Source organism: Nelumbo nucifera, chromosome 3 (genome assembly GCF_055504915.1).
Source record: "Nelumbo nucifera cultivar China Antique chromosome 3, China Antique-T2T, whole genome shotgun sequence".
NCBI lineage: Eukaryota > Viridiplantae > Streptophyta > Magnoliopsida > Proteales > Nelumbonaceae > Nelumbo > Nelumbo nucifera.
Genome location: NC_142651.1, coordinates 29732929 through 29756239, shown reverse-complemented (window position 1 = coordinate 29756239; position 23311 = coordinate 29732929). Strand labels below are relative to the sequence as shown.

The window sequence follows — 23311 nt, the reverse complement described above, 5'->3', positions numbered from 1 at the left end:
TGTTCTCTGCTTGAACCATTAACCAGTTATTCCTTTTTCTTTTTTTCAGGTCCCTAATTTGGTGATTCTTATTTTAACTGAAAATATTCAAAATAATGATCATGTCAATGGTAGGGGTATAATGGTAAAAATAGAATGTGTAGGACTAATTAAGTTTCTTACATGCAATTAATGGGCAATTTGCCCATCCAGTGTTCCATTCAGATCCAAACATTGATTCTCTCAAGTTGATAAAAAAATAAATTATCAAAAAAATATACATGATTAATGGTAAGGAGTGTAATGTTAAAAATAGAATAGAATAAACCCCTTTATTGGTTTAAATTATCAAAAAAAATATAGAGTGTAATGTTAAAAATAGAATAGAATGAACCCCTTTATTAATCAGTCACATTGGCAAAAATCATTCATCCAAACACTCAGCCAAATTGCACTTTTCAAACAGTGGATTCTTTTTGGAAACCCGTTTACATGGAAAAACTCCCTCCCCCAGATGCAGCCCAAATATGGTGATAATGGATCATTTCTTTTACCCTTACTGGACAAAATATTTAGATAAAATACTTAGCGATAAATTAACCTAATTCAACATTCTGTTCGGCCATTAAGGAGCTCACAACCTATTTAATCTTGTTTGCTAAGTCATTCAGTTCAACCACTTGAGCTGTTATCAAACAGCACCCATCACATACTTGCCCCTCCCCTTATTCAAACATTGATGGCACCACTTCCTTAGAGATGCCATTCATTTTGATGGCGTTGTAGAGCTCAGTCTCAATCTCTTAGTTCAGGTCATCATCATCATTGAAGCCTTATCCCAACTATATGGGATTGGCTACATAAGTCCTGTTTCATCAATCTATCAGTTCAGGTGGTTCTACATATAATAACCCAGTTATATGGTTAAAAATGCATTTGTAAGGGGGTGCAAGGCACTGATAAAAGAGGGGGGTACAAGGCAAAGAAAATTTCATTTTGGAACTTTTTGAGAGGATAATTTTTTTGCTTGGTAATTGTGAAGAAAATTTTATTAATAATCAGAAATAACGTACAACATTACTACCCTTTCCTTGGATAGGTCATCAGTGCTACCTCCCCCAAGTATACAGTTATTGATTATAGTAGAGCTCAATACAAAGAATCCCTATTGACCCGCTGTTTGGTTAAAGAATCAGCCAGCCCATTAGCCGATTTATTCACCCATTGCATTCTTACATCCATGTTCCTAGTCAGCCATTTGTCTTTTTTAATCTCATTCCTGTATTCCCAAATTGCTTTTCATTGTTCATCAGCCATCCAACCACGACCATGGAGTCACCCCCAATGATTATCCTTTCCCAATTCATATCTTTTACCCATTGGATTCCTTGGAGAGCAGTAAGGAGCCCAGCCCTCATGGAGCTCCTGATACTGATAGGGCCTGAAAAGATGGCTACAATATGGCCATTTTTGTTCTCAAATAAAAATGGGGACGATGAGGATAGCTTCAGTTTGATAGATCTGGCTTCTGCTAGAGAGGATGAGTCAGCTTTCTGTCAGCTCTATAGTGGAGAATGGCAGTGAGGGCAGATGACAGCCTGTCTTCGAGAGTTGACTTATAGGATGGGGTGATGGTGAGGAGAGCAGTTCCGGTCACATTACCGGAGATTCTCAGGTGCAGGACTGCAGTTTCCCAGTTCTATGCAGCGCAGAGTCGTATCGTGACGGCATTGAGACGCCTATTTCTGCGGAGTTCCTTGGTGTGGAGACAGCTGATGCATCTTAAAGTTTCCCCTTCCGAGTAGAAGGGTTTTAGCCTTTTAGGTAAGGGCCCATTTGTAAATATGTATTGCTAGGCTTATTTAGGAAGCTTCCATGTCTCACTAATTGGTGCTGGTACAGTAGATAACTAGGATTTTACAATAAAAGCTGTAAGCAGGTTAGTGTGTCTTCCTCCTCTTCTTCTCTAAAATACTACTTTAGGTAGAAGTGATGCCTTTCCAAGGATTTGTGGATTTTACCCGGTTTAAATGGAGATTGCTATCCCAACTATTAGTGCTTGTCCCACACTTGCTGGAAATGATGGTGATGAAGGGAAATTTGGCCCGACCTCACATTCACTCGACATGTGGCAAAAGCAAGCAGCTCGGGGCAACAGTGCACCCAAAACACAAGCACCAAAAGGAACCAACAGTCCAGGAGCCCGAGCTCCCTACTAGGAGCCCGAGCTCCCTACTAAGAACCCGAGCTCCCTACTGGGAGCCCGAACTCTCTACTAAGAACCCGAACTCCCTGCAAGGAGCCCGAACTCTCTCTTAGGCCCTAAGCCTCACAAAGCAGTGACCCGAACTGGCCCATGGCAGCTCGGAACACTCTCCAAACCGAACTCAAGACTTCACCTCACCTCGCCACTCCTGTATCTCACCTCCCAGATACCTGGCTGACCGAACGTACCATCCCTGACACCAGGGGTGTCCGTATCCCAAGGCGGCGCACCTGTCTGGCTTGGGATCTGACGCTTGACAGCGGCACTTCAAATGGCCTCCTGCCACCGCCACCTGCCACCATCATCACCAGTCGCAGAGGTGACCTCGACAAAAGGAGCAGTGGCGGTTCTGACCAAGTCAGAAGGAAGGACACCCGAACTGGCAGGAACTCAGAAGTAATCATGGCCGATCTGACGGAGCTTGGAAGTGAGTGCGCGAGGTGGTTATAAAAGGCTCCCGACCCCTCAAGAAGAAGGTAATCAAACTTTGCGCTATCTGGTTTCATTTTGCCTTTGAAAGACTCTAACTTGAGCTTCGGAGCCTCCACACCGGGTCTCCCCCGGGGCATTCTCACCCTTTGGTTTCAGGTTCCCCGTAGCTCCGTTCAGAGGCCAGGTCATCAACAACTAGGACCGACCGGATTGCGCTCCATCAATTGGCGCCGTCTGTGGGATATCGCTTCTAAAAGCCTCCCTCTAAAACTCTCAAATTCCTCAACCCCCTCTTCTTCCAAAAACCAACACTCATGGTTTCCTGCAGTAACACCGGACGTGGCACAGAAACAAACACCACCGGGGAACGACCCCAAGCTCCCGTAGTATGCATCGGACAGTTCACCATCCCCCTTCCTGTGGATGGAATCCCCAGCTTGGACGCGCCTCAAACAGTGGCGCCCATGAATCCTCCTACCATGAACATCCCCTCTTCGTTCCCTGTCGAAACAACTTTTGCTGAACCAACCACCGTCCCCCTGGTCCCCCTGGCGACTTGCCCAAACCAGTTGGACGACCTGATGCAATGCATGCGGGCGATGCATGCCCAAATGCAGCAATTCCAGCAACATCAGCTCCAACAGCACCAAGTGCTGCACCACCTCTCCCAACATCATTATCAACAGCAGTTCCCCCAACTACCCGTGAACCAGTCACTGCTTCCACCTAGGCACCCAGCCCCGAGGCAGGTTAAGGCCTCTCCTCAGGGCGGACGCCCTCACCGGGGAGAAACCTCCTAGCTGTAGAACCCCCTAACAGTCAAGCCTCACCCCCAAGCCGAAGGGAAAGGAAAATCACCCCTGCCTCTTAACTCGCAGGCGGAACAGAAACCTCGCCCGCGAGGTCAGCACCTTGGCGCTCCAGATCCGAGTTCCCGCTAACGGAGAACCGGTTCAGTGCCCTAGTAGCAGATTACCAGCATTCCGGGCCCGTCGAGCTCGGCAACACAGAGGCCAGCAGAGCCAGTACCAGGCCCACTCAACGAAGGCGCTGGCGAAGTCGCCGAACTGCCACCCGCGTCTTGCTCGAGCTCAGAGGAAAGGAAGAGACGAGCTCGGATGAGGTAAGAGCTACCCCAATTCTCTCAGTTCCTTCCCCCCTCGCATCAGAACTCCTGGCAGTCCCCATGCCCAGAGACTTCAAGCTCCCACCTTTGGATAAGTATGATGGATCCTTCGACCCCAACGACCACGTCGATGCTTTCCAATCCCAAATGCACCTCGCTAGGGCCAGCGAATCATGCATGTGCGTGGCCTTCACCACCACCTTCAGAGGGGTGGCCCGCACCTAGTATAGGAACCTAGCCCCAGGGTCAATAAGAAGCTGGACCCAGTTCGTGCAAGTCTTCACAGCACACTTCGTCACCAGCAAGCGGTGCCCCAGGACGGAGGAAAGCATCTTCGGGGTAGTCCAGAGAGAAGGAGAATCCATCCGGGGCTACATCAAGCGGTTCAATGAAGCATGCTTACAGATACCGCGATTGGACCCCGCAGTACATCTCGTCGCGGCCAAGAGAGGAGTAACGCACAAAGAATTCAAATGGCACATGGTAGCCAGCCAGCCCGCGACCATGGCCGAATTCCTCAAACTCGCGGACAAGTTCATGCAAACAGAGGAAGAAATCAACCAAAGAACCGAAGCCGGGTTCGAGAAAAGGAAAAGAGAAGGTGAGCTCACCAACCAAAATGATAGGAGAAACCCAGCCCGAGAGGCAAAGCCGAGCCCGCTGTCCTGAGCTCCCCCAGCAGTTCGGACGGATTACACGCCATTAAACACGAGGCGGACTGAGATCTTGATGACGATCAAGGACGCCCCGTACGTGAAGTGGCCACCTCGCCTGAAGGGGAATCCAAATGAGAGGAATAAAATTTTATATTGTAGTTTTCACAAAAATCACGGTCATAGTACCGAACAGTGTAATAACCTCTGGGACAAGATAGAGGGACTCATCCGTCATGGATACTTGAGAAATTTTGTACAGTATGACAACAATAAGGCAGGTCGACAAGGGGAGCATGGAAAAGATATCCCCGAGTCCAGCAGCAAGCCGGCCGAAGCGCCGCTACGACAGCCCCCGGAAGAAAGGCCAGTTCGAGGGACCATCCATGTGATAGTGGGAGGTTCGGTGGTAGCAGGATGTACTTCGGCAGCAGCCCGGACGTCAGTTCGCGAGGCAGCCCGAGAAGAGCAGAACCCTCCCAAGAGGCCAAAGACGGAAGAACCGATCTTCTTCACGGAAGACAATGCGCGAGGTGTCCATTACCCCCACGATGACGCACTCGTCATAAAACTAAGGATCAGCGACTTCGAGGTCAAGCGCGTGCTTGTGGATTTGGGAAACTCGGCAGACATCCTCTTCAAGTCAGCATTTGAGCAGTTACAGTTGCAGAAACACGAGCTGAAGCCCTCAAATACCCCTCTAGTAGGCTTCAGCGGAGAGGAAGTCAGGCCCCTCGGGAAAATAACAGTACCTGTGGAAGTCGGCACATGGCCCTATGCGGTCAGACTCAACCACGATTTCTTGATAGTTGCGACCCCCTCCCCATACAATGCCATAATAGGACAGCCACTTACGCACATTCTGCGAGCAGTGGTCTCCACCTACTATCTGGCAATGAAGTTCCCTACCGACTTCGGTGTGGGGGTAGCGCGGGGCGACCAACTTGAGTCCCGCAAGTGTTATGTTGCCGCCTTGAAGGGAAAGACAAAGGCAGCCGACGATCTCGAACTGGAGCGGCCTACGGAGCAAGGCGAAGAGCGAGCTTTGCCCACAGAGGAGACTGTCGCAATACCGACCTCGGTTGCGGATCCGGCCCGAACAATACAGATCGGTGCTTCTGTCGAGGAACCTCTACGAACTGAATTGGTAAGTTTCTTACTCCAAAATTTAGATATTTTTGCATGGTTTGTAGCCGATATGCCCGGTATTGACCCTGGCCTCATAACTCACAAACTTAACACTGACCCTGTAGTTAGACCCGTTAGACAAAAGAAACGCAACTTAGCCCCAGAGCGCTGGAGGGCGGTCGACGAGGAGGTCGAGAAGCTCCTCGTAGCAGACCTCATAAGAGAAGTTCATTACCCGAGTTGGGTGGCCAACCCAGTGCTGGTGAAAAGGGCAAACGGCAGGTGGCGCATGTGCGTCGACTACACCGACCTGAACCGAGCTTGCCCAAAAGACTGCTTCCCCCTCCCCAGGATCGACCGCCTAGTAGACGCGACCTCGGGACACGAGCTGCTAAGCTTCTTGGACGCCTACTCGGGGTATAACCAAATCAAGATGGACCCATCCGATGAGGAAAAAACCAGCTTCATAACCGAGTTCGGCCTATACTGTTACAAGGTGATGCCCTTCGGACTGAAGAATGCCGGGGCGACCTTCCAAAGACTTGTAAATAAACTATTTCGGCCCTTAATTGGCACGAAAATAGAGTGTTATGTAGACGACATGGTCGTCAAGACGCAGTTCTCACAGGAATTAATACAAGACTTAGATTCTGTTTTCCAAATTCTGCGTCGATTTAGCATGAAACTAATGTTAGACAGTTTTGTATGCCCTTAGCTTCAATCAGAATAATGTACTTTATGAGTTTATTGTAAATGAATAAAGGTGCATATTTGATTCATGTTCCCTTGGTATGTTTCTGTGTAATACCCCTTAAACTGGACACTTAATGAGACTCGTGTTAATTTAGAATGTTCATAGCCAGTGGGTCGGTCTGGGGAGACTTATCCTGACAAGGCTGACACTGTGGTGCCACCAAGTCGGTTGGGGTGGCCTGTCTCAGCTGCCAGGGTGAGACCCTAGGCATATACAGTGTAGGATTAATTGAATCTTTGAACTGGACCAGATTTCCAGTATTGCCCTGGACCTTGGAGATTGATGGGCAAAACTGGAAAGTTACACCTGACCCCTAGACTCGATTATGATACTGCACTAGGTGTCAGATTGGGCTATCTTTGATGTACCAATCAGTGAGATCCTTAGCGGGGGTCAAAACCTGGGTATGTTGGGACAGTCCGAGAATTCATCTGAGTGGGTGATCATAGTGACAGGATCAACCCCTTTGTCAGACAAAGGTAATGATCGGGGATGCACTCTCACTGATGGAAACCAAGACTGCCGGCAGCCGATTTCAACCGTTGAGATTTGTTTTGCAAAATATATTTTATATAAGATATAAAAGTATATATATTATGGTTTCTAAAATGTTTGCAAGAAGGTTTTAATTCCCGGGATCCATATAAGTGGAGAGTGCAACACTGTTCCTTGCAGCCGAGGGAGAGGTCCTCTCTTGTCGGGCAGTGTATGATCATTATGGGCTGAGAGGTTAAGTGTAAGACCATTGAGGATAACACCTGATGGGCTAATCTTGCATCTGCCCACAGTCCCTAGGTGTTACAAGGTGGCTTGGCCCAGGGACCACTTAGTGTAAGTGTTGGGCCCATACAGCCCATTTGATGGGTTTCAGGGGGTACACTGTCTTCAGCAGTGCATTCGGCCAGGCCTTGTAACAAAGGCTGGGCTGAACCCATGTGGCTGATGTGTAGATCAATGCTTGGGTCCCACGCCATACAAGGAAGCCCAACTGGACAGCTGTTTGGAAGGCTTTTTGAGTACATAACCTTAAATGGGCCTTAAGCCCATTTCGAACTGGGCTGATTTGATCAGTCATTTAAAGGGGGCGAATTCTGAAGTGGGTCAGCTAAAAGGATTGGGCTTAGACCCTATCCACTCAGAGAGTCCAAGATCTAAATGAGATTTAGATCTGGAAACCTCCTAATTATATTATGAGATAGCTGATCTGATCTGCAGATAAGATAAGGATTATCCCTTATCACTAAGGGACTTCTAACCCAAATATGATTTGGATTAGCAACTCCTAATCTGATTAGGAGCTGATCCCTTTGAGATTATAAAAGGGGAAGGGGGCGGCAGCCTTTGATATAAAAAAAAACAACATTCTTCTCTTGGAGAAAGAGAGATTGAGAGATTTCCTGCATACTGCGAATTCTCTCCTGCCGCCACCTTCCTGCCATTGCCATTCCTTCAGTTCGATCTCCAGTTCTTGGGAGCAATCAAGATTTGATCTTGATCTCAATCTTTTGGGAAAAGATTGGTTGGAGCTGTACTCACAAGCCGTCCAGTTGATTCTTGCGAAGGGTCAAGTTCTTTTGAAGAACGTTGTTGATTCTGCTCCATCCTTCACTGCGCCATCTTCAGTGGGAGCAGATTTTGGATCCTTCCTTGGGCGTGAACACCTCCATTGGGAGATAGTATTTCTCCATATCAGGTATAATCCTTTTCCACTCCTTTTGGTTCAGATCTGGTTCAGTTTATGGTTCAAGATTGATCCTTGAAAATATGATTTTCTAAATAGGGAATACGATTCCCAGTTGAAGGGAGAGAGAATTTTTTTTGAAATTCACCCCTTATTCCACAATCTTTGGGCGTCCATAGGATGGATCTCTCATCCCTTCAATGAAACCCCAACAAGTGTGTCTTTGGTGTCACCTCGGGTAAGTTCCTAGGGTACATTGTCAACTGACGCGGTATTGAAGCCAACCTGGACAAGGTGAAGGCTATCCTAGACATGAGACCACATCGAAAAGTAAAAGAAGTTCAGAGGCTAAACGGCCGCATAGCCGCCCTGTGCCGCTTCATGTCCAAATCAGCAGACCGTTGTCTACCCTTCTTCAAGGCAATCAAAGGCAAAGGGTTCGAATGGACCCAGGATTGCCAGCTGGCGTTCGACCAGCTAAAAGATTACCTCGCTACTATACCAACCCTGGCCAGCCCGAGGAGGGCGAAGTCCTAGAACTGTACCTCTCAGCAAGCGACGAGGTGGTCAGTTCGGTACTTATAAAAGAAGCAGATCAGATCCAGCGACCCGTCTATTATGTTAGTAAAATCCTACAAGGGGCAGAGGCGAGGTACCCGCAGATAGAAAAACTGGCGTACGCACTGGTAATTGCGGCTCGAAAGCTCCGCCCGTACTTCCAGGCCCACACCATCGTGGTCTTGACCGACCAACCCCTAAGGCAAGTTTTACTTAAGCCCGAGGTTTCCGGTCGGCTTACGAAGTGGGCCATCGAGCTCAGCGAGTACGACCTCCAGTATAAGCCACGAACTGCTATCAAGGCCCAAGCCTTGGCAGATTTTATTGCCGAGTGCACTTTTAGCCTCGAAGCCCCTGGGCTGGCCGAGCCCGAGACCCCAGTTCGGGCGAACCCGGAGCTCCCGAGCCAGTAGAGTCTGAACCCCGTGAAGTAGTAGCCAATGTGGCACCTCTCCTAGTTAGGCCAAACGCGAACTGGGATGAAGAGCCCTGGATCCTTCATGTAGATGGCTCCTCGAACCAGCAGGGCAGCAGGGCTGGAATAGTCCTGCGTGGCCCAGGTGGCGCGAAACTGGAATACGCACTATGCTTTGAGTTCGCGGGATCCAACAACGAAGCAGAGTACGAGGCGCTGATAGCTGGGCTGAACCTAGCACAGAAGGTAAGAGCAAAGCACATAGTCATCTGCAGCGACTCTCAGCTCGTGGTCAACCAGGTTACGGGCGAATACGAAGGACGCGAGCTCGCTATGATCGCATACTTAGCAAAAGTGAAGAATGCTCTGCTCAACTTCCTGTCACACTTCATCAGACAAATCCCGAGGTCGGAGAACACTGAGGTCGACGCCCTGTCACGGCTAGCCATTACGAGTCACAACACCATGAGAACTGTGTACATAGAAAACTTACCTCGGCCTAGCATTCTTTGGGGGGTAGAGGAGGTCGCTCCCATCCTTGAAGCAGAACCGAGCTGGATCCACCCACTCGCGAGCTTCTTGCTAGATGGATCCCTCCCCGCAGATCGCAATGCACCCAAGAGGGTGCAGCGACAGGCAGCCAAATACGTCATGATAGACGAGCGATTTTACCGGCGATCCTACACGCTTCCCTACCTACGTTGCTTGCGACCTGCCGAAGCCGAACTTGTACTACATGACATCCATGAAGGGCTGTGCGGCGAACACCTGGGGGGCAGAGCCCTCGCCCAAAAAGCACTCCAACAAGGATACTACTGGCCAACAATGAAGGCAGAAGCGATCGAGCTCGTCAGGAAATGCGACAAGTGCCAAAGGCACGCCAATATACACCATCAGCCTACTGCCGACCTCAAGTACCTCACCAGTCCATGGCCCTTTGCGCAATGGGACATCGACCTCCTAGGGCCTTTTCCACCAGCAACAGGAGGAAGAAAGTTCCTAGTGGTGGCAGTAGACTACTTCACAAAATGGATAGAGGCTGAACCTCTGACCACGATCACAGCCCGAAACATACAAAACTTCTTCTTGAGGAACATAGTATGCCGCTTCGGACTACCTCGGGTACTGATCTCCGACAACGGCAAGCAGTTCGAGGATATCAAGTTCCAAGAATGGTGCCAAGACATGGGAATTCGTTAGAACTTCACATCGGTCGCACACCCACAAGCAAATGGTCAAACAGAAGTAATGAACAGAGCCATCCTCTGCGGATTGAAGGCACGACTGGACCGAGCTAAGGGGTTGTTGGTAGACGAGCTACCAAGCATTCTATGGGCTCACTGAACTATGGAAAAAACCGCCACGGGAGAGACCCCCTTCAACCTCACCTACGACACCGAAGCGGTAATCCCAGCGGAAATTGAAATACCTACGCTACGACGAGAGGCGTATGGCGATCAGGCTAACGGAGACGAGTTACGTATCGATCTCGACCTACTGGAAGAGGCAAGAGACCTCGCGCACATCCGAACTGCAGCCTACCAGCAAAAAGTAGCTCGGTACTACAACGCCAGAGTAAAGAAGCGAAGCTTCCGTGTTGGCGACCTGGTTCTTCGTAAAATCATGGTACTCGAGCCCGGCGTGGGCAAACTGGGACCAAATTGGGAAGGACCCTACAAATTAAAGAAAGTGCTTGGAGGGGCATACGAGCTCGAAACCTTAGAGGGTAAGCAAGTACCCCGAACCTGGAACATCGTCAACTTAAGAAGGTACTACCTATAAACCACCAAGGCGAGTACCCCGAACGTACCAATCTAACAAGGCAAAGGCGAAGCCGAGGTGAAAAACGAACTAGTAGAGGACCGAAATAGTCAGTTCGGCAAAAAACACAGCTCGAAGACAGGACAACCAACACTTAAACAAAAAAGCCATTTCATTTCAGATAATGAGGTGTACATTCGAAAAAAAAAAGAGCCATTTCATTTTTACAAGTCCGGGGCTACTTCTTCATTATCAGAAGCCACTTCGACGATACCCGAAGGCCCTGCCTCCCCCTCGGAGTCCGGTTCACCATCCGCAACGTTGGCCATCTCCTGAGTAATACGCGAAGTGGATATGGCGCTGGTGTCGAGCTTGGGGTACGTATTCCGGATCATCCACCGACTTAGCTTGAAACCCCTCCTGTAGGAGTCCACCATCAGATCATCGAAGTCCGACGAAGCAATATAATCACTAACAACTTTTTTCTTCGCATCTTCGATGCCTTGAGAGAAGATCTGAGTCCTCTCCCTGATATCCTCCTGAAGATACTCGACCTGATGCTACAGATCCAGCCTCAAGTCTGCCATATGTTTTACCACCACTCCCATGGTCTCAGCATCTCTCTGAGACCTCGCCTGCCTATACTGCGCGAAACGAGCGGCCTCCTCGGCAGCACGAGCAGCCGCCTCAGCAGCGCGAAGAGCCTCTTTAGCAGCTCGCGCCTGCCTCGAGCTTCTCTCCACCTGGCCTGCCAAGGCGTGAATGGAAGAGTTCACCTACCAAAAAGATACACAAGTAAGCAGAGGGACCAATAGAAGAATAAAAGCCGAAGAACTCTAACAAAGGGAGATCAGTTACCACCATGGCATGGGTAACGGCGCGACAGGCCACTTGATGCAGAGGGAGATCGGTCCACGCTGCGACCTCCTAAGGGAAAATGGCCTCCTTACTCCTTTGGAGAGCGTAAGTAGGCGACAGCATGCTCCTAAAGTCCCCCGGGGCCCCCGAGCTTGACGGCCCAGCTCGCGTGTGGGCAGACCCGTAGTAAGCAGGAGCATCGGAATAGGTAGGAGCCCCTGTGTGAGTAGTTTCAGCATAAGGGGCCCCCGCCGGCTCCTGCATAGGAGGAACCATCTCGGGCTCCCTAGGCTGATCCTCCGCCGGATAATCCGGCACCTTGGGCTCCGCACCCTGGGGTAGCTCGGTGCGAGTTCGCTTAGCCACCCGTTTTCTCCTCTTCATGCCCTGGAACAAGTGCCCACCTCGGGTCCCTCGAGAGTCCATCGCACCTGCGAAAAGGAGTTCGGCATCAGTAAAACAAGCAAAGGAAGAGCAAGACAGGATCGCTAGGGGAAGAACCTACCCGAACTCAGGCCAGCAGCAATAAGCTTGGCCTCGCCCATTGCCGTCGGATACTGTTGACACTTCAGCCCAAGCCGCGCCCATTGCCGGAGGCCCTTCACTGTCTCTTTATCAAGTGTGATGCCGGAGTCGGGAGCGGCCATCCCCCAACCGGTCTGAAATGGCCACCCCAGCGCACTTCGCATCCCGAAATAGTCCCGCTTCCACGCCGGGACCTTATTAGGGAGTTCGTGTAAGAGCTTGAAGCCTGGGCGAGGAGACAGGTAGTAGGCCCGCCTACGCCCAGGAAGGGGACCCGCTTGCTTTTTAAGCATTAAAATAGAAGAAAAAATCTCCAAGTCCAAAGGAAAGTTCTCCTCACAGAATAGGGAGATCGTCCCCACTAAATTCCTAATGGAGTTCGGGTGGAGCTAGCCGACCGTCACACCGAAGTGGTTCAGAACCTCGACAAGAAGAGGATGGAAAGGCAATTGCAGCCCCGCAACGAGCTGTTCCCGAAAAATTACGATCTCATCAGGACCGTGTTCCCAAGGGAAGCTTCCCGTAGGGATGAAGTAGGCGTACTCCCCGGGCAAGTTATAGTAGTTTATGAGGGATCGAAGTCCCTCAGGCGTCATAGTCGAAGGGCCAAACTGTTCTAAAGCCCAACCGTGACGGGAGGAGGACGCCAACCTACCCGAGGCACCTCGGCCTATGGGTTCAACCTCTTCCTCAAGACCTACATCGGGCTCGCTAGAACTACCGGGGGATGCAAATCGGTTCGTAGAACCTGCATCAGACCCTCTTGGACTGTCTGAGCAATCCGAGCTAGACATCCGGGAGTAGAAGACGGGTTCCAAGAAAAGCACTCACCCGGGAAGAAGACTGGAGTAGACCACGAAAGCTCGAGCGAGCAGAAGGAATCTGGGACGCGAGATGAAGAGCCTGGATGCGAGCTGAAACTTAGACGCGAAATCGAGAGGTACAATAGCAGCGACTGGGGTCCCCTCCCCCCTCGCTATTTATATCCACAGCAACCGGAAAACGACGGTCCAGATCGAAGCCAATCCAATGACCCACAGTCGCGCTGACCGCACATCCTCCGAAACCGAGACATGACCAGCGCACGTCTTCCTGAAACGGACGGCGCCGGCGCACGTCTTTTGAAACTGACGAGGCGTCACGCACGTCTTATCAAAACTGACGGGGCGTCGGCGTACGTCTTTTCAAAACTAACAGGGTGTCAGCGCACGTCTCCTCACAATAAAAGCGGTAGCAACACGACTCCCGAAATTTGAGAAAACAGCTGCCGTCTCGTCTCCCAAACGGCGCACTTTTTTTGAAAAATCAAACTAAAGCGCGCGCCATCAGTTGAATAAAATTCAAAGTACGGGGCAAAATCCGCCTGCCACCTTGCGAACTCCCCGCGCCAGGACAAGACCCTTAGCGCAAGGAGTGGGGGGCAATTGATGAAGGGAAATTTGGCCCGACTTCGCAATCACTCGACACGTGGCAAAAGCAAGCAGTTCGGGGCAACAGTGCGCCCAAAACACAAGCACCAAAAGGAACCAACAGTCCAGGAGCCTGAGCTCCCTACTAGGAGCCCGAGCTCCCTACTAAGAACCCGAGCTCCCTACTGGGAGCCCGAACTCTCTACTAAGAACCCGAACTCCCTGCAAGGAGCCCAAACTCTCTCTTAGGCCCTAAGCCTCACAAAGCAGTGACTCGAACTGGCCCATGGCAGCTCGGAACACTCCCCAAACTGAACTCAAGACTTCACCTCGCCTCGCCACTCCTGTATCTCACCTCCCAGATACCTGGCTGACCGAACGTACCATCCCTGACACTAGGGGTGTCCGTATCCCAGGGCGGCGCACCTGACTGGCTTGGGATCTGACGCTTGACAGCCGCACTTCAAACGGCCTCCTGCCACCGCCACCTGCCACCATCATCACCAGTCGTAGAGGTGACCTCGACAAAAGGAGCAGTGGCGGTTCTGACCAAGTCAGAAGGAAGGACACCCGAACTGGCAGGAACTCAGAAGTAATCATGCCCGATCTGACGGAGCTTGGAAGTGAGTGCACGAGGTGGTTATAAAAGGCTCCCGACCCCCCAAGAAGAAGATATGCAAACTTTGCGCTATCTGGTTTCATTTTGCCTTTGAAAGACTCTAACTTGAGCTTTGGAGCCTCCACACCGGGTCTCCCACGAGGCGTTCTCACCCTTTGGTTTCAGGTTCCCCGTAGCTCCGTTCAGAGGCCAGGTCATCGACAACTAGGACCGACCGGATTGCGCTCCATCAGATGGCTTCCCACATGGAATTAGATTCTTTAGGAAATCTCCAAAGCCATTTTCCCAAAAGAGAGGTATTCTTCTCCTTAAGATGATCGGTTCCCAACCCACCTTCCTCAGGTTTGCACACTTGTTCCCAACTTACTTGGTGATTTCTTTTCTCCCCTCTGCCTTCCCAAAGAAAGTTTCTTTGGAGTTTCTCCTGTTCAAAGAATAAGTTTAGTTGTCATTTTGGAACATGATAGATTGCTCTTAATTTGTTTTGATTGTAATATTGCCTGTTCAAAGAATGAATTTGAAGTTCTGTTGTTTAAAGACTATTAGAATAAGTTTAGTTGTCATTTTGGAACATGATAGATTGCTTTTAATTTGTTTTGATTGTAATATTGCTTTTATATGTTTAGAAAAAAATAATACATCAGGACTCGAACCCATGGTTGTTGTGGATCACTAGTCTACCACCTGAGCTACAGGATTATACTAGCAATCTAGCTAATTTCTTTTATGCTTTTGTTTTTTATAAATTATATTGATAATTCTGATTTTTTATTGCTTACATCTTGTAACACCTTAAGGTCTACCCCAGCCTCTCTAGCCCTAACCACTTCACCTCCACCTTTATCTCTTAAAGTCTTGGGTACAACGAAGATTTGCTGGTTATGCATATGGTCTTAAGGGCCTTTAGCAACTATGTAGGAAACAATATTGTTGTGCTGTACCAACAAAACGAAGGAATGTTATTGTTCTATTTATTATTTTTTTTTCTGTTGATTTTTTTAAACAATTTCTACAAGGAGCTCTGTAGAATGAACAATTTCTTGGCCCAAATATCTATTCTAAATGTTAGCATTTTATTTTCCTTGCAATGCACTCCATTTTATTTATGTTAGGGTGGTATTGGTTTTGTCTAATTATCATCATGTTTGCAATTCTTCTAAATCATAATTATTTCGATATGCATTGGATCTGATGAAGATTTTTTTTCATTTCTTCTGCAGTAAAAGTTGTTTAGGTGTGATAGCTAGTTTGTGAAGGGAGCTGAACAATGTCAAGTGGTCCTGGATTAGAGTCTCTTGTGGATCGTATGCAAACTCTCATCATTCTCTTATATTGCTAACTTAATCTTTTAACATTCATTGTATATATGGTGGCAGTGGGCTATCCTTGAGGGCCAGGAAGGATATTTGCACCCACTTTTATATTTATTATTGTCAAATCCAGCTCAAATGCTACTAGTTTGCCTTTTTTTTTTTATTGTGTCAAAAGTTTAAAGCCATATACAATTTACCCATGATAAATTACTATACCATGAGAACCAGAATATAGGCATTCATATAAAACAAGGGATCTTATCTGATTTTATTGATACGGCGTATTCAAAATATCAGAAACAAATAACTTTGAATGGGGTACTCCCCCAAACTCTTTGTTGATGGATACCAATAGGACACCTTGCCAACTAGTTTCAGCCAAAAAGCCTCTGAGAAAGAGACTTTGATGTTGAAAACCCTTGCTTTCCTTTTTGGCTTAATTTCTTTGCATGCTACCCTTCAAAGGCTTCCTTGAGAGTTCCTGGGAAGCACCACCTAGTGCGAAACATATCGACGAAATGGGTCCATAGAGAAGAGTGCACATGCTTTCCTCTACTTTAGCAAAGCCGTAAAAGCCTTTTATTCTTTGTGGGGGTGGGGAATCCAAATACAAGCTTGGAAAATGGATGCTGGGAGTGAAATTAGACTTTGTATAGACAGTTTATCAATTATCCGATTTCATCTTTTTATAAAGAACTACATGTGAGCTAAAGTTCAAAGAACCTAGATCTGAAGAATAGAGGACAAGTGAAGGAAATCGAAGATAAATGTTTGAATGATGAGTACTGCTAGATAGGATTCTTGGTGGGAGATGTACTCTTGCTCAGTCAGATGGTGGATCTGGATAGATTGGAAGATGATAGAAATCTAAATCAAGAGGATTATGTAGTAGAAGAGGTTGGAAATGGAGTTTAAGAAACTAATTAGGAGAGAGGAAATAAACTCGAGGTGAAGGACTAGATCTGGATGAATAAAAGAAGGGAATGAGAATTGCAAACCTTTCCATGGTCTAGAAAATGGGAGAAAAGAAAAGAATGTGATCGTGAAATTGGGATAAGATCTCAAGGACAAATTATTTGATTGATGAGACCATTTGTAATGAAGGAGGTGAAGCAGCCATCTTTTAGATGTATGAGGCACCAAACCTGATAATTTTTCTTTGGCGTTGTATCATAAATGTTGAGAGGTGAATCATTTGGGCTATGATGAATGTATTTAAGGTTATAACAGAGGAAGGATTAATAATTGATAACAAAGAGGATAGATTAGTAAATGGATAAATCTGACATTGACTTCCTTGATCCATAGGATGCAGGGTGACTCGTGTCCAATGATTGTTGCTTAATCATTTTGATTAGAGAAGCATTGAAGATGGTAGTGTCTGAGCTTCAATTTACTTCCGTGAAGGAAAGTAAATCTTAAAATAAATTTTGGTTGCAAGCAAGGCAGCAGATGAAGACACTTTCTCTTAGACTGAGGGAAGCATTGGAGAAGGTAGTTTCCGGGTTCAACTTTTGTGAAGGAAGATAATCTTAAATTTTGGGTGAAAATATGGCAGCAAATGTTATTAAATTTGCCAATAAGTGGCTGACTTGCAAGTTGGACTTGGGAAGAGTGTATCACCATGTGAATTGGGGCATTCATCTACTATTGGTTCTGGGGGTAAATGGATCAGTTGGATGATGGTTTACTTGGTCATTTACTCCTTTTGGTAATGGTTAGAGGCAACTTGGTCATGTTGGGCCGGGTTGAGGGTCAACCTATGCCGAACCCTAAGACTTAAACCCTGGGCTTTGACCTTTCCCAACTTGAGGTCAAGCCTGAGTTTACCAACCCAAGCTAAACCCAACCCTCACTTCCTCCCCAGCTCCCCCCTGGAGGAAAAAAAATCAATTTGGCGTTTCTACGAAACAGCCTGCCTCTTGCATTTTTAAGGTATGTTTCAATTATCAATAACTTCAAATAATGTTAAGTATGCAAATTTGTATTGGTCAATCCAAAGTGTTTTAGGTAAAAACAGCATGGGTACTAATTGCCAGACAACGTTAAACATTTGGTGGACAAAAGCTTTTGGTCTTTTGTTATTCCTCCCCATAAAATAAAGGGAGATATTATCAGGCTGTAAAGACTGAGTGGATTTGCACTGACCAAAGCCGAACTCTACATGCATATAGATCAAAATTTATCCAAGAATTTATAGTGGTTTGTTGTATCCACAAGACATTGTGCGTACAGGTCTCAACTTCCCATTTTGTTCCACTTATTTAGTACTTTTTTTATGAATTTCGGTGAATGCATTGGGTTTAGGGGACGCATTAATTTGCCAGCTGTCTCATTTACACAATCAGATTCCACCATTTGAGGGCTACCAGCTAAATCAATGTTTACGTGAAAATCCAAACAATTAGATAGCTATTGTTAGTAGAAATTCTCATATTGCGCTACTCACAGCCTTTTGCAGCTGTGCATCGAGAATATTTTCATATTTTTATGTTTTTATTCTTGAAGAAATATTTGTAGTTGTGAGCAAGATGTGGGAATGGACTGAATCCGATTTCACCCTGCTGCATCATCTTAAAAAATATATAAAAAAAATTAGTATCGGCCATTAAGGTTATCACTTATCAGTACTTCGAGTTTGAACCAACTACATGGTGGGCGTTTTGCTCCAAACAAGGAGTAGGTGGCAAGTTATGGGACCACAAATCTGTCTTGTGCCACTACCTAGTTCAGAGTTTTGGCCTTTATCTTGAAAATTACTCTTTTTTGGTTGCTTGTGGTAGCATTAAATGCTTTTTTTTTTGTTTTTTGTTTTTACCTCGCACCACCTCTACTGCATGAAGTTCATTTCAGAGTTTGCAACAATCAAGTCTAGATCTGCTACCAACAAAGCTTCGAACATGATCTATAGCCACACATCTCAGACGTGTTTAGCGGGCCATACTGTTATGTGTCATATTTTGAAGCTCACCAGTATCGTTTGTTAGTTTAGTCAATTTGTTGCATGGTTTTCAAAATGGGATCGGACTGGACGGTCAGATCGGAAAAATCGGGAATTAATCAGGTGATCGTTTCTGTTTTTTCCAAAAATCGGATTTTTCCCCAAAACTGTTGATCTTGGTCAGCGAACCGCTGAATCGGGTGGTTAACTGTTCGAACGGTTTTAACCATTTTTTATTTTTTTGTCAGAATGGACCGAGTGTTTGGTTCGAACAGTTAGACCGTTCGACCCGATAACTGGACCCCTAACCAGTTCGATTTTAAAAACTATGATTTGTTGTGCACAAAATAAGGTTGTTAATGTTCATATTAGTAAATTTGTTATCCTTTCTAGGTTTTAGGTTATGCTGATCTAAAGTAGGTTTTAGATGTCAACCCGTTTAGATACTTAAATGGTTCAACTGCATTTAGGTTATGCGTGAATTCTACATGTTTGTGTATGGGTATGAGTTTTGGCTAATTATAATAAGGAAAAATCCATGTTTTTGGAAAGATATGATACCAAAAGAGCTTTGACCAATCAAAACCCTCGTGAATTTTGATAAATACCACCTGATTAATTACCACTTCTATGGTACCAGTTGATTGGTTACAAGTTTTTCCGGTATCATAATCAAACCCTATAAATAATTAAACAGACTAAGGTGTATCTGATATTATAAATATGTATATTATATACATGCATATATACATATCTTTAATACACAATGCATAGATTTAAGTTTAGGTTAGGCGCAAGTTTTCTAACCCAGGCTCATCCTGCAGCCTGAAACCTCAAACCTGAGCTGTTTAAAACCTTGGGTTGGGTTGGGATCCCCCAAGTTACAGGTCTAGTAATGGTCCGGGAATATTATTGCAGTTTAAAGAAAACTGAAAGGCTTAGATAGCAGGTCAAAAGCACATAGAAAAAAACTCAATAACAGTGACTAGTAAAGTTGTTGCTGCTGAGGCTAGACTTCAATGTAAGTTTGTTAGCTCCTTTTTTGCAAGAACATCAGCAAGAAGAATTATCTCTCCTAGGGTTCCAATTAAATGAGATGCTCAATCTGGATACCAAGATGTTATGGGTCTAAAACCCATCTCTCCTAGGGTTCCAATTAAATGAGATGTTCAATCTGGACACCAAGGATCTTACTTCCCTCATGTTATGGGTGTAAAACCAGGGAACTGACATATCACCTTTGGGCCACCCGATTACAACTTTTAAATCCCCTCCCACTTCAAGCTCTTTTGTTACTTCCCTCATGTTATGGGTGTAAAACCAGGGAACTGACACATCACCTTTGGGCCACCCAATTACAACTTTTAAATCCCCTCCCACTTCAAGCTCTACATCATCAAAAGACGATTAATCTCAGACCTTGCAAAACAGAAAGTAATTCAACACAGTCAGAGTTAACCAATTTCAACTTGATCCTGTTTGGATTGTAAGAATTTCACCTGCTATTTCTATATATTCCTTTAAATTCCAGAATTGGCTGGGTTTGCAAGGCTGCAACCATAATTAAGTCCTCAGTACAGAAGACAGATATTACTTGCCTTGCTCTCATGATGTCATTGTCATCAGCACTAAAAGGGCTGAATTCCCTTGTTTTGTACCCAGTGTACCCAGCGCACTCCTTCCATGCCCATAGTTTTCCTTTAAACCCTACTTTACATTTGTAATTATTTGCTTTTCCATATCAGCTCTGCATTAGTGATATTGGAGCATCTGCTTAATATCATGGTACTTGAAAATAATGTTGACTACATCAACTTAGACTTGACCATAACTCTTATAACCCTTGACCATACTATTACTCCTGTCAGCACTCTGAACCCTGTTTCTGTTTTTGGCCATCATGACTTGTCTGAGCCATATCCTATCCCTATTATTTTGGTCTTACTGAGAAGCTAATTTGAAGTTTTTTTTATTGCTAATAAAACCCACTAGCCATGGCATTTATTTACTTTCAGATTCGTTGTTTCTTTTTAATTTCTTTTTCTTATGTGTAGAACAAATATCGGTTATAACAAATGATGGGCGCAATATAGTGGTAAGTTTCAGGATACAATCACTAGAAAGTGGTGAATTATGTACTGGAAAGGTCCATCAAAAAAAAAGAAATTTCTGTACTGTATTGATTACATTTGCATTAATCTTTGTTTATTTCCATTCAGGGAGTCTTAAAAGGTTTTGATCAGGCTACAAATATTATCCTCGATGAGTCTCGTGAACGGGTTTACTCCACAACAGTTTGTACACTTGTCCTTTATTTGGCTTTACATTATCATGAATGCCTTGAATGATTTTTTTAGGTGCCTTGTTTATTTCTTTGATAAGTCTGTTGGGATTCTATTTTCTCTTGTTGCAACCTACCATTATATATTTATATTATGCAGAATAAGATAGATGATTTATCACCCCAAACATAATTTGAAGTAGGGGTGTTAAGGGACCTGGTTTTGTCTAACCCGATCTGATCCAATTTAAATCCACTAACAGATGGCCTGGACCCAATCCAATCTGAATCTAGTAAAGAGAAGGTTCAGTCTGATCCTTTAATGGGTCTGGTTGGACGGGTCAAATACGAACCAGTCTAAATTACAAAAATAACATAAAAATAAGAATCATAAAAATCACCAGAAAATAAAAACAATAGAAAAAATACAAAAAATGAAAAAAATTGAGTTTTTTTTTTTTCTGTGGAAGGAGCGAGGTTGTGACTAAAGACAACTCTAGAGACAAGAGACAAGAACGCTCTTTTAGTTTCACTATGAGGTGGGTGGTGGCAGTGACGGCAGCAATGCTGATGGCTGGCCATCAGAAGTGGTGAAGTGGTAGCATTCTGTCGTCAGGGGTTTTTGGATGAGGAACGAGAGAGAGAGAGAGAGAGAGAGAGAGAAAGAGAGAGGCAGTGGTGATGCTGCTGTGTGTGGCTGTTGGAGGTTGTGGCAAGGCTATTGGATGAGAAATGGAGGTTTTAGGGATGGATTGGACAAGAAATGGGGTTTTACCACTTTTCTGGAGTCATTGGAGAGTTTGACAATCGGATTATGTCCGATTGAAACCGATAAAATAATGGACCTTCTATTCTGGATCGGTCTGATTCAATATGAAGTATTGGACTGTCCAGTCCATTTTAGTCAGGTCAGATTCGACCATTCAAGTTGGACTCAATTCATATCCGGCCCATTGAAATCCCTAATTTGAAGCTTAGGAACTTGGTTATTTCTTGCTTCAATGGGCTTAGGGCTTGGGAGTCCATGTTGACAGACATCATCAAATTAACATATTTTGCTTCTTAAATGTTGTTGCCATCACCACCTATTTTGCGATTTTATTTTATAAAACAATTTAATAATGTGACCTTAAGGTGTTTGTTTTAGTGTTAGTGGTGTACAAACTGTGTAGGTCATGCCTTTGCTGTTTGCACTTATTGTGGCACTTCACATGGGTCACCTATATTAATATCAGCTATCTATCTAGTTACGGTAGTCTTCTTCATTGTTATCTTCCTTTTTTTTTCCTTAAATGTTCTTTCAGTTTTGTCTTTGAGTCCAGATTTTGTTCATTACCAGCTGAAATTCCTATTTTATCCCATTTTGCAGGAGGGCGTCCAGCAACTTGTATTAGGCTTGTACATAATAAGGGGTGATAACATGTAAGACTTCTTAATAGTCATTTATGATGTTCGTATGTTGTCATGTTGTCAGAGCATTTTTTTTCTTAACACTTCCCTGTATTTTTCCTCTCTTTGACTTGCATAGAAGTATCGTTGGGGAACTAGATGAGGAGCTTGATGCAAATCTTGACCTATCAAAACTGAGAGCGCATCCCCTCAAGCCTGTAATCCATTGACAAACGTCAAGAATATGGAGTTCAATACCATTTTATATGTGATATGTGTAAAAGATGAGACAAGAAGCCCTAAGTTTTGTTGTAAAAAGTAGGTTAGGTTCTGAAACTCATAGTCTGCGACATCTCTTGATACTTCCTGTGCTTCAACTGTTGTTTTATTTGACACAAGATTCAAGGTGGGCAGTTTAAAATGTGGTGTACTCGTCTGCAAGAAGACCATAAACCAATAAACTGGCAAGAATTAGCCTGATGCCTACATTATGTTCAATCACTGAAAGAGTGGATAATCAGATGGTTATCGTTGCCTGGATCATGTGATTTTGTGGTTAGGGTCTATAAAGTATTTATCATATAAAGTGTAGATAAAGGTATCTTAGCAATGGTTGAGTAATCCTGAGATATTTTGCCATAGCAAAGCAGTGATTTGGGATTCTCATGCTTAATACTGTACATGGGCTACATGAATTCTCATGATTAATATTGCTTCACCCCTTTCCTTTCAAGGTTCAAAATTTCGGTACAGTTCAGCGTATCCGACTATATCGTGATTCGCTCCCTTACTTTTTAGTTTTTTTCTTCAACCTTGTTGAGAGGGGTTAATTTAAGGCCCGTCTACTCCCTAAATTGGGTTAGACATCAAAACACCCCTTGGAGGGGTGTATCAAGAAGATCTTGGTATGATATGTATCATTCGATACGTAATTGAATTTTGTCCTTGTAACAACACACATTATTATTTTGCATCTCTATACTTTCCCCTTAAGTTGGAAATATATATTTTATCATTCCCAATTTGTGTAGATCTGTTTTCAACTTGGTCATTGTAATTGCCTTGGTGAAGAGATATGTAGGTTGTATATCAAAGGCAATATATGGAAGACACACTTCTTGAGGGACAACTCTCTCTTTGATAAAGTGTCGATCCACTTTATATGTTTAGTTCTGTCATGTTGTACTGGATTATGGGCATTGTTAATAGCAGTCTAATTATCA

General features: G+C 45.3%; 1 protein-coding gene across 2 annotated transcripts; it reads left to right on the top strand.

The window, feature by feature from the left end:
* Positions 1-1084: 1084 nt before the first annotated feature.
* LOC104611041 (sm-like protein LSM8) lies at positions 1085-22431 on the top strand. 2 transcript variants are annotated; one of them, XM_010277985.3, is made up of 6 exons: positions 1085-1803; positions 15385-15468; positions 20473-20513; positions 20638-20712; positions 22069-22121; positions 22228-22431. In XM_010277985.3, the coding sequence occupies exons 2-6, from the start codon at positions 15432-15434 to the stop codon at positions 22316-22318; spliced, it is 297 nt and encodes a 98-aa protein (XP_010276287.1). In that variant the 5' UTR covers positions 1085-1803; positions 15385-15431; the 3' UTR covers positions 22319-22431. The 2 variants fall into 2 exon arrangements, with proteins under 2 accessions (XP_010276287.1, XP_088756248.1); XM_088900122.1 differs by lacking the exon at positions 1085-1803 and adding an exon at positions 14397-14506.
* The last annotated feature ends 880 nt before the right edge of the window (positions 22432-23311 follow it).

Bases quoted from the DNA above. Each gene is read 5' to 3' on its own strand.
- LOC104611041 (XM_010277985.3), top strand. From the start codon at position 15,432: ATGTCAAGTGGTCCTGGATTAGAGTCTCTTGTGGATC. The intron at 20,514-20,637 runs GTAAGTTTCAGG...ATTTCCATTCAG, and splicing joins ATGATGGGCGCAATATAGTG to GGAGTCTTAAAAGGTTTTGA. The intron at 22,122-22,227 runs GTAAGACTTCTT...TGACTTGCATAG, and splicing joins ATAATAAGGGGTGATAACAT to AAGTATCGTTGGGGAACTAG.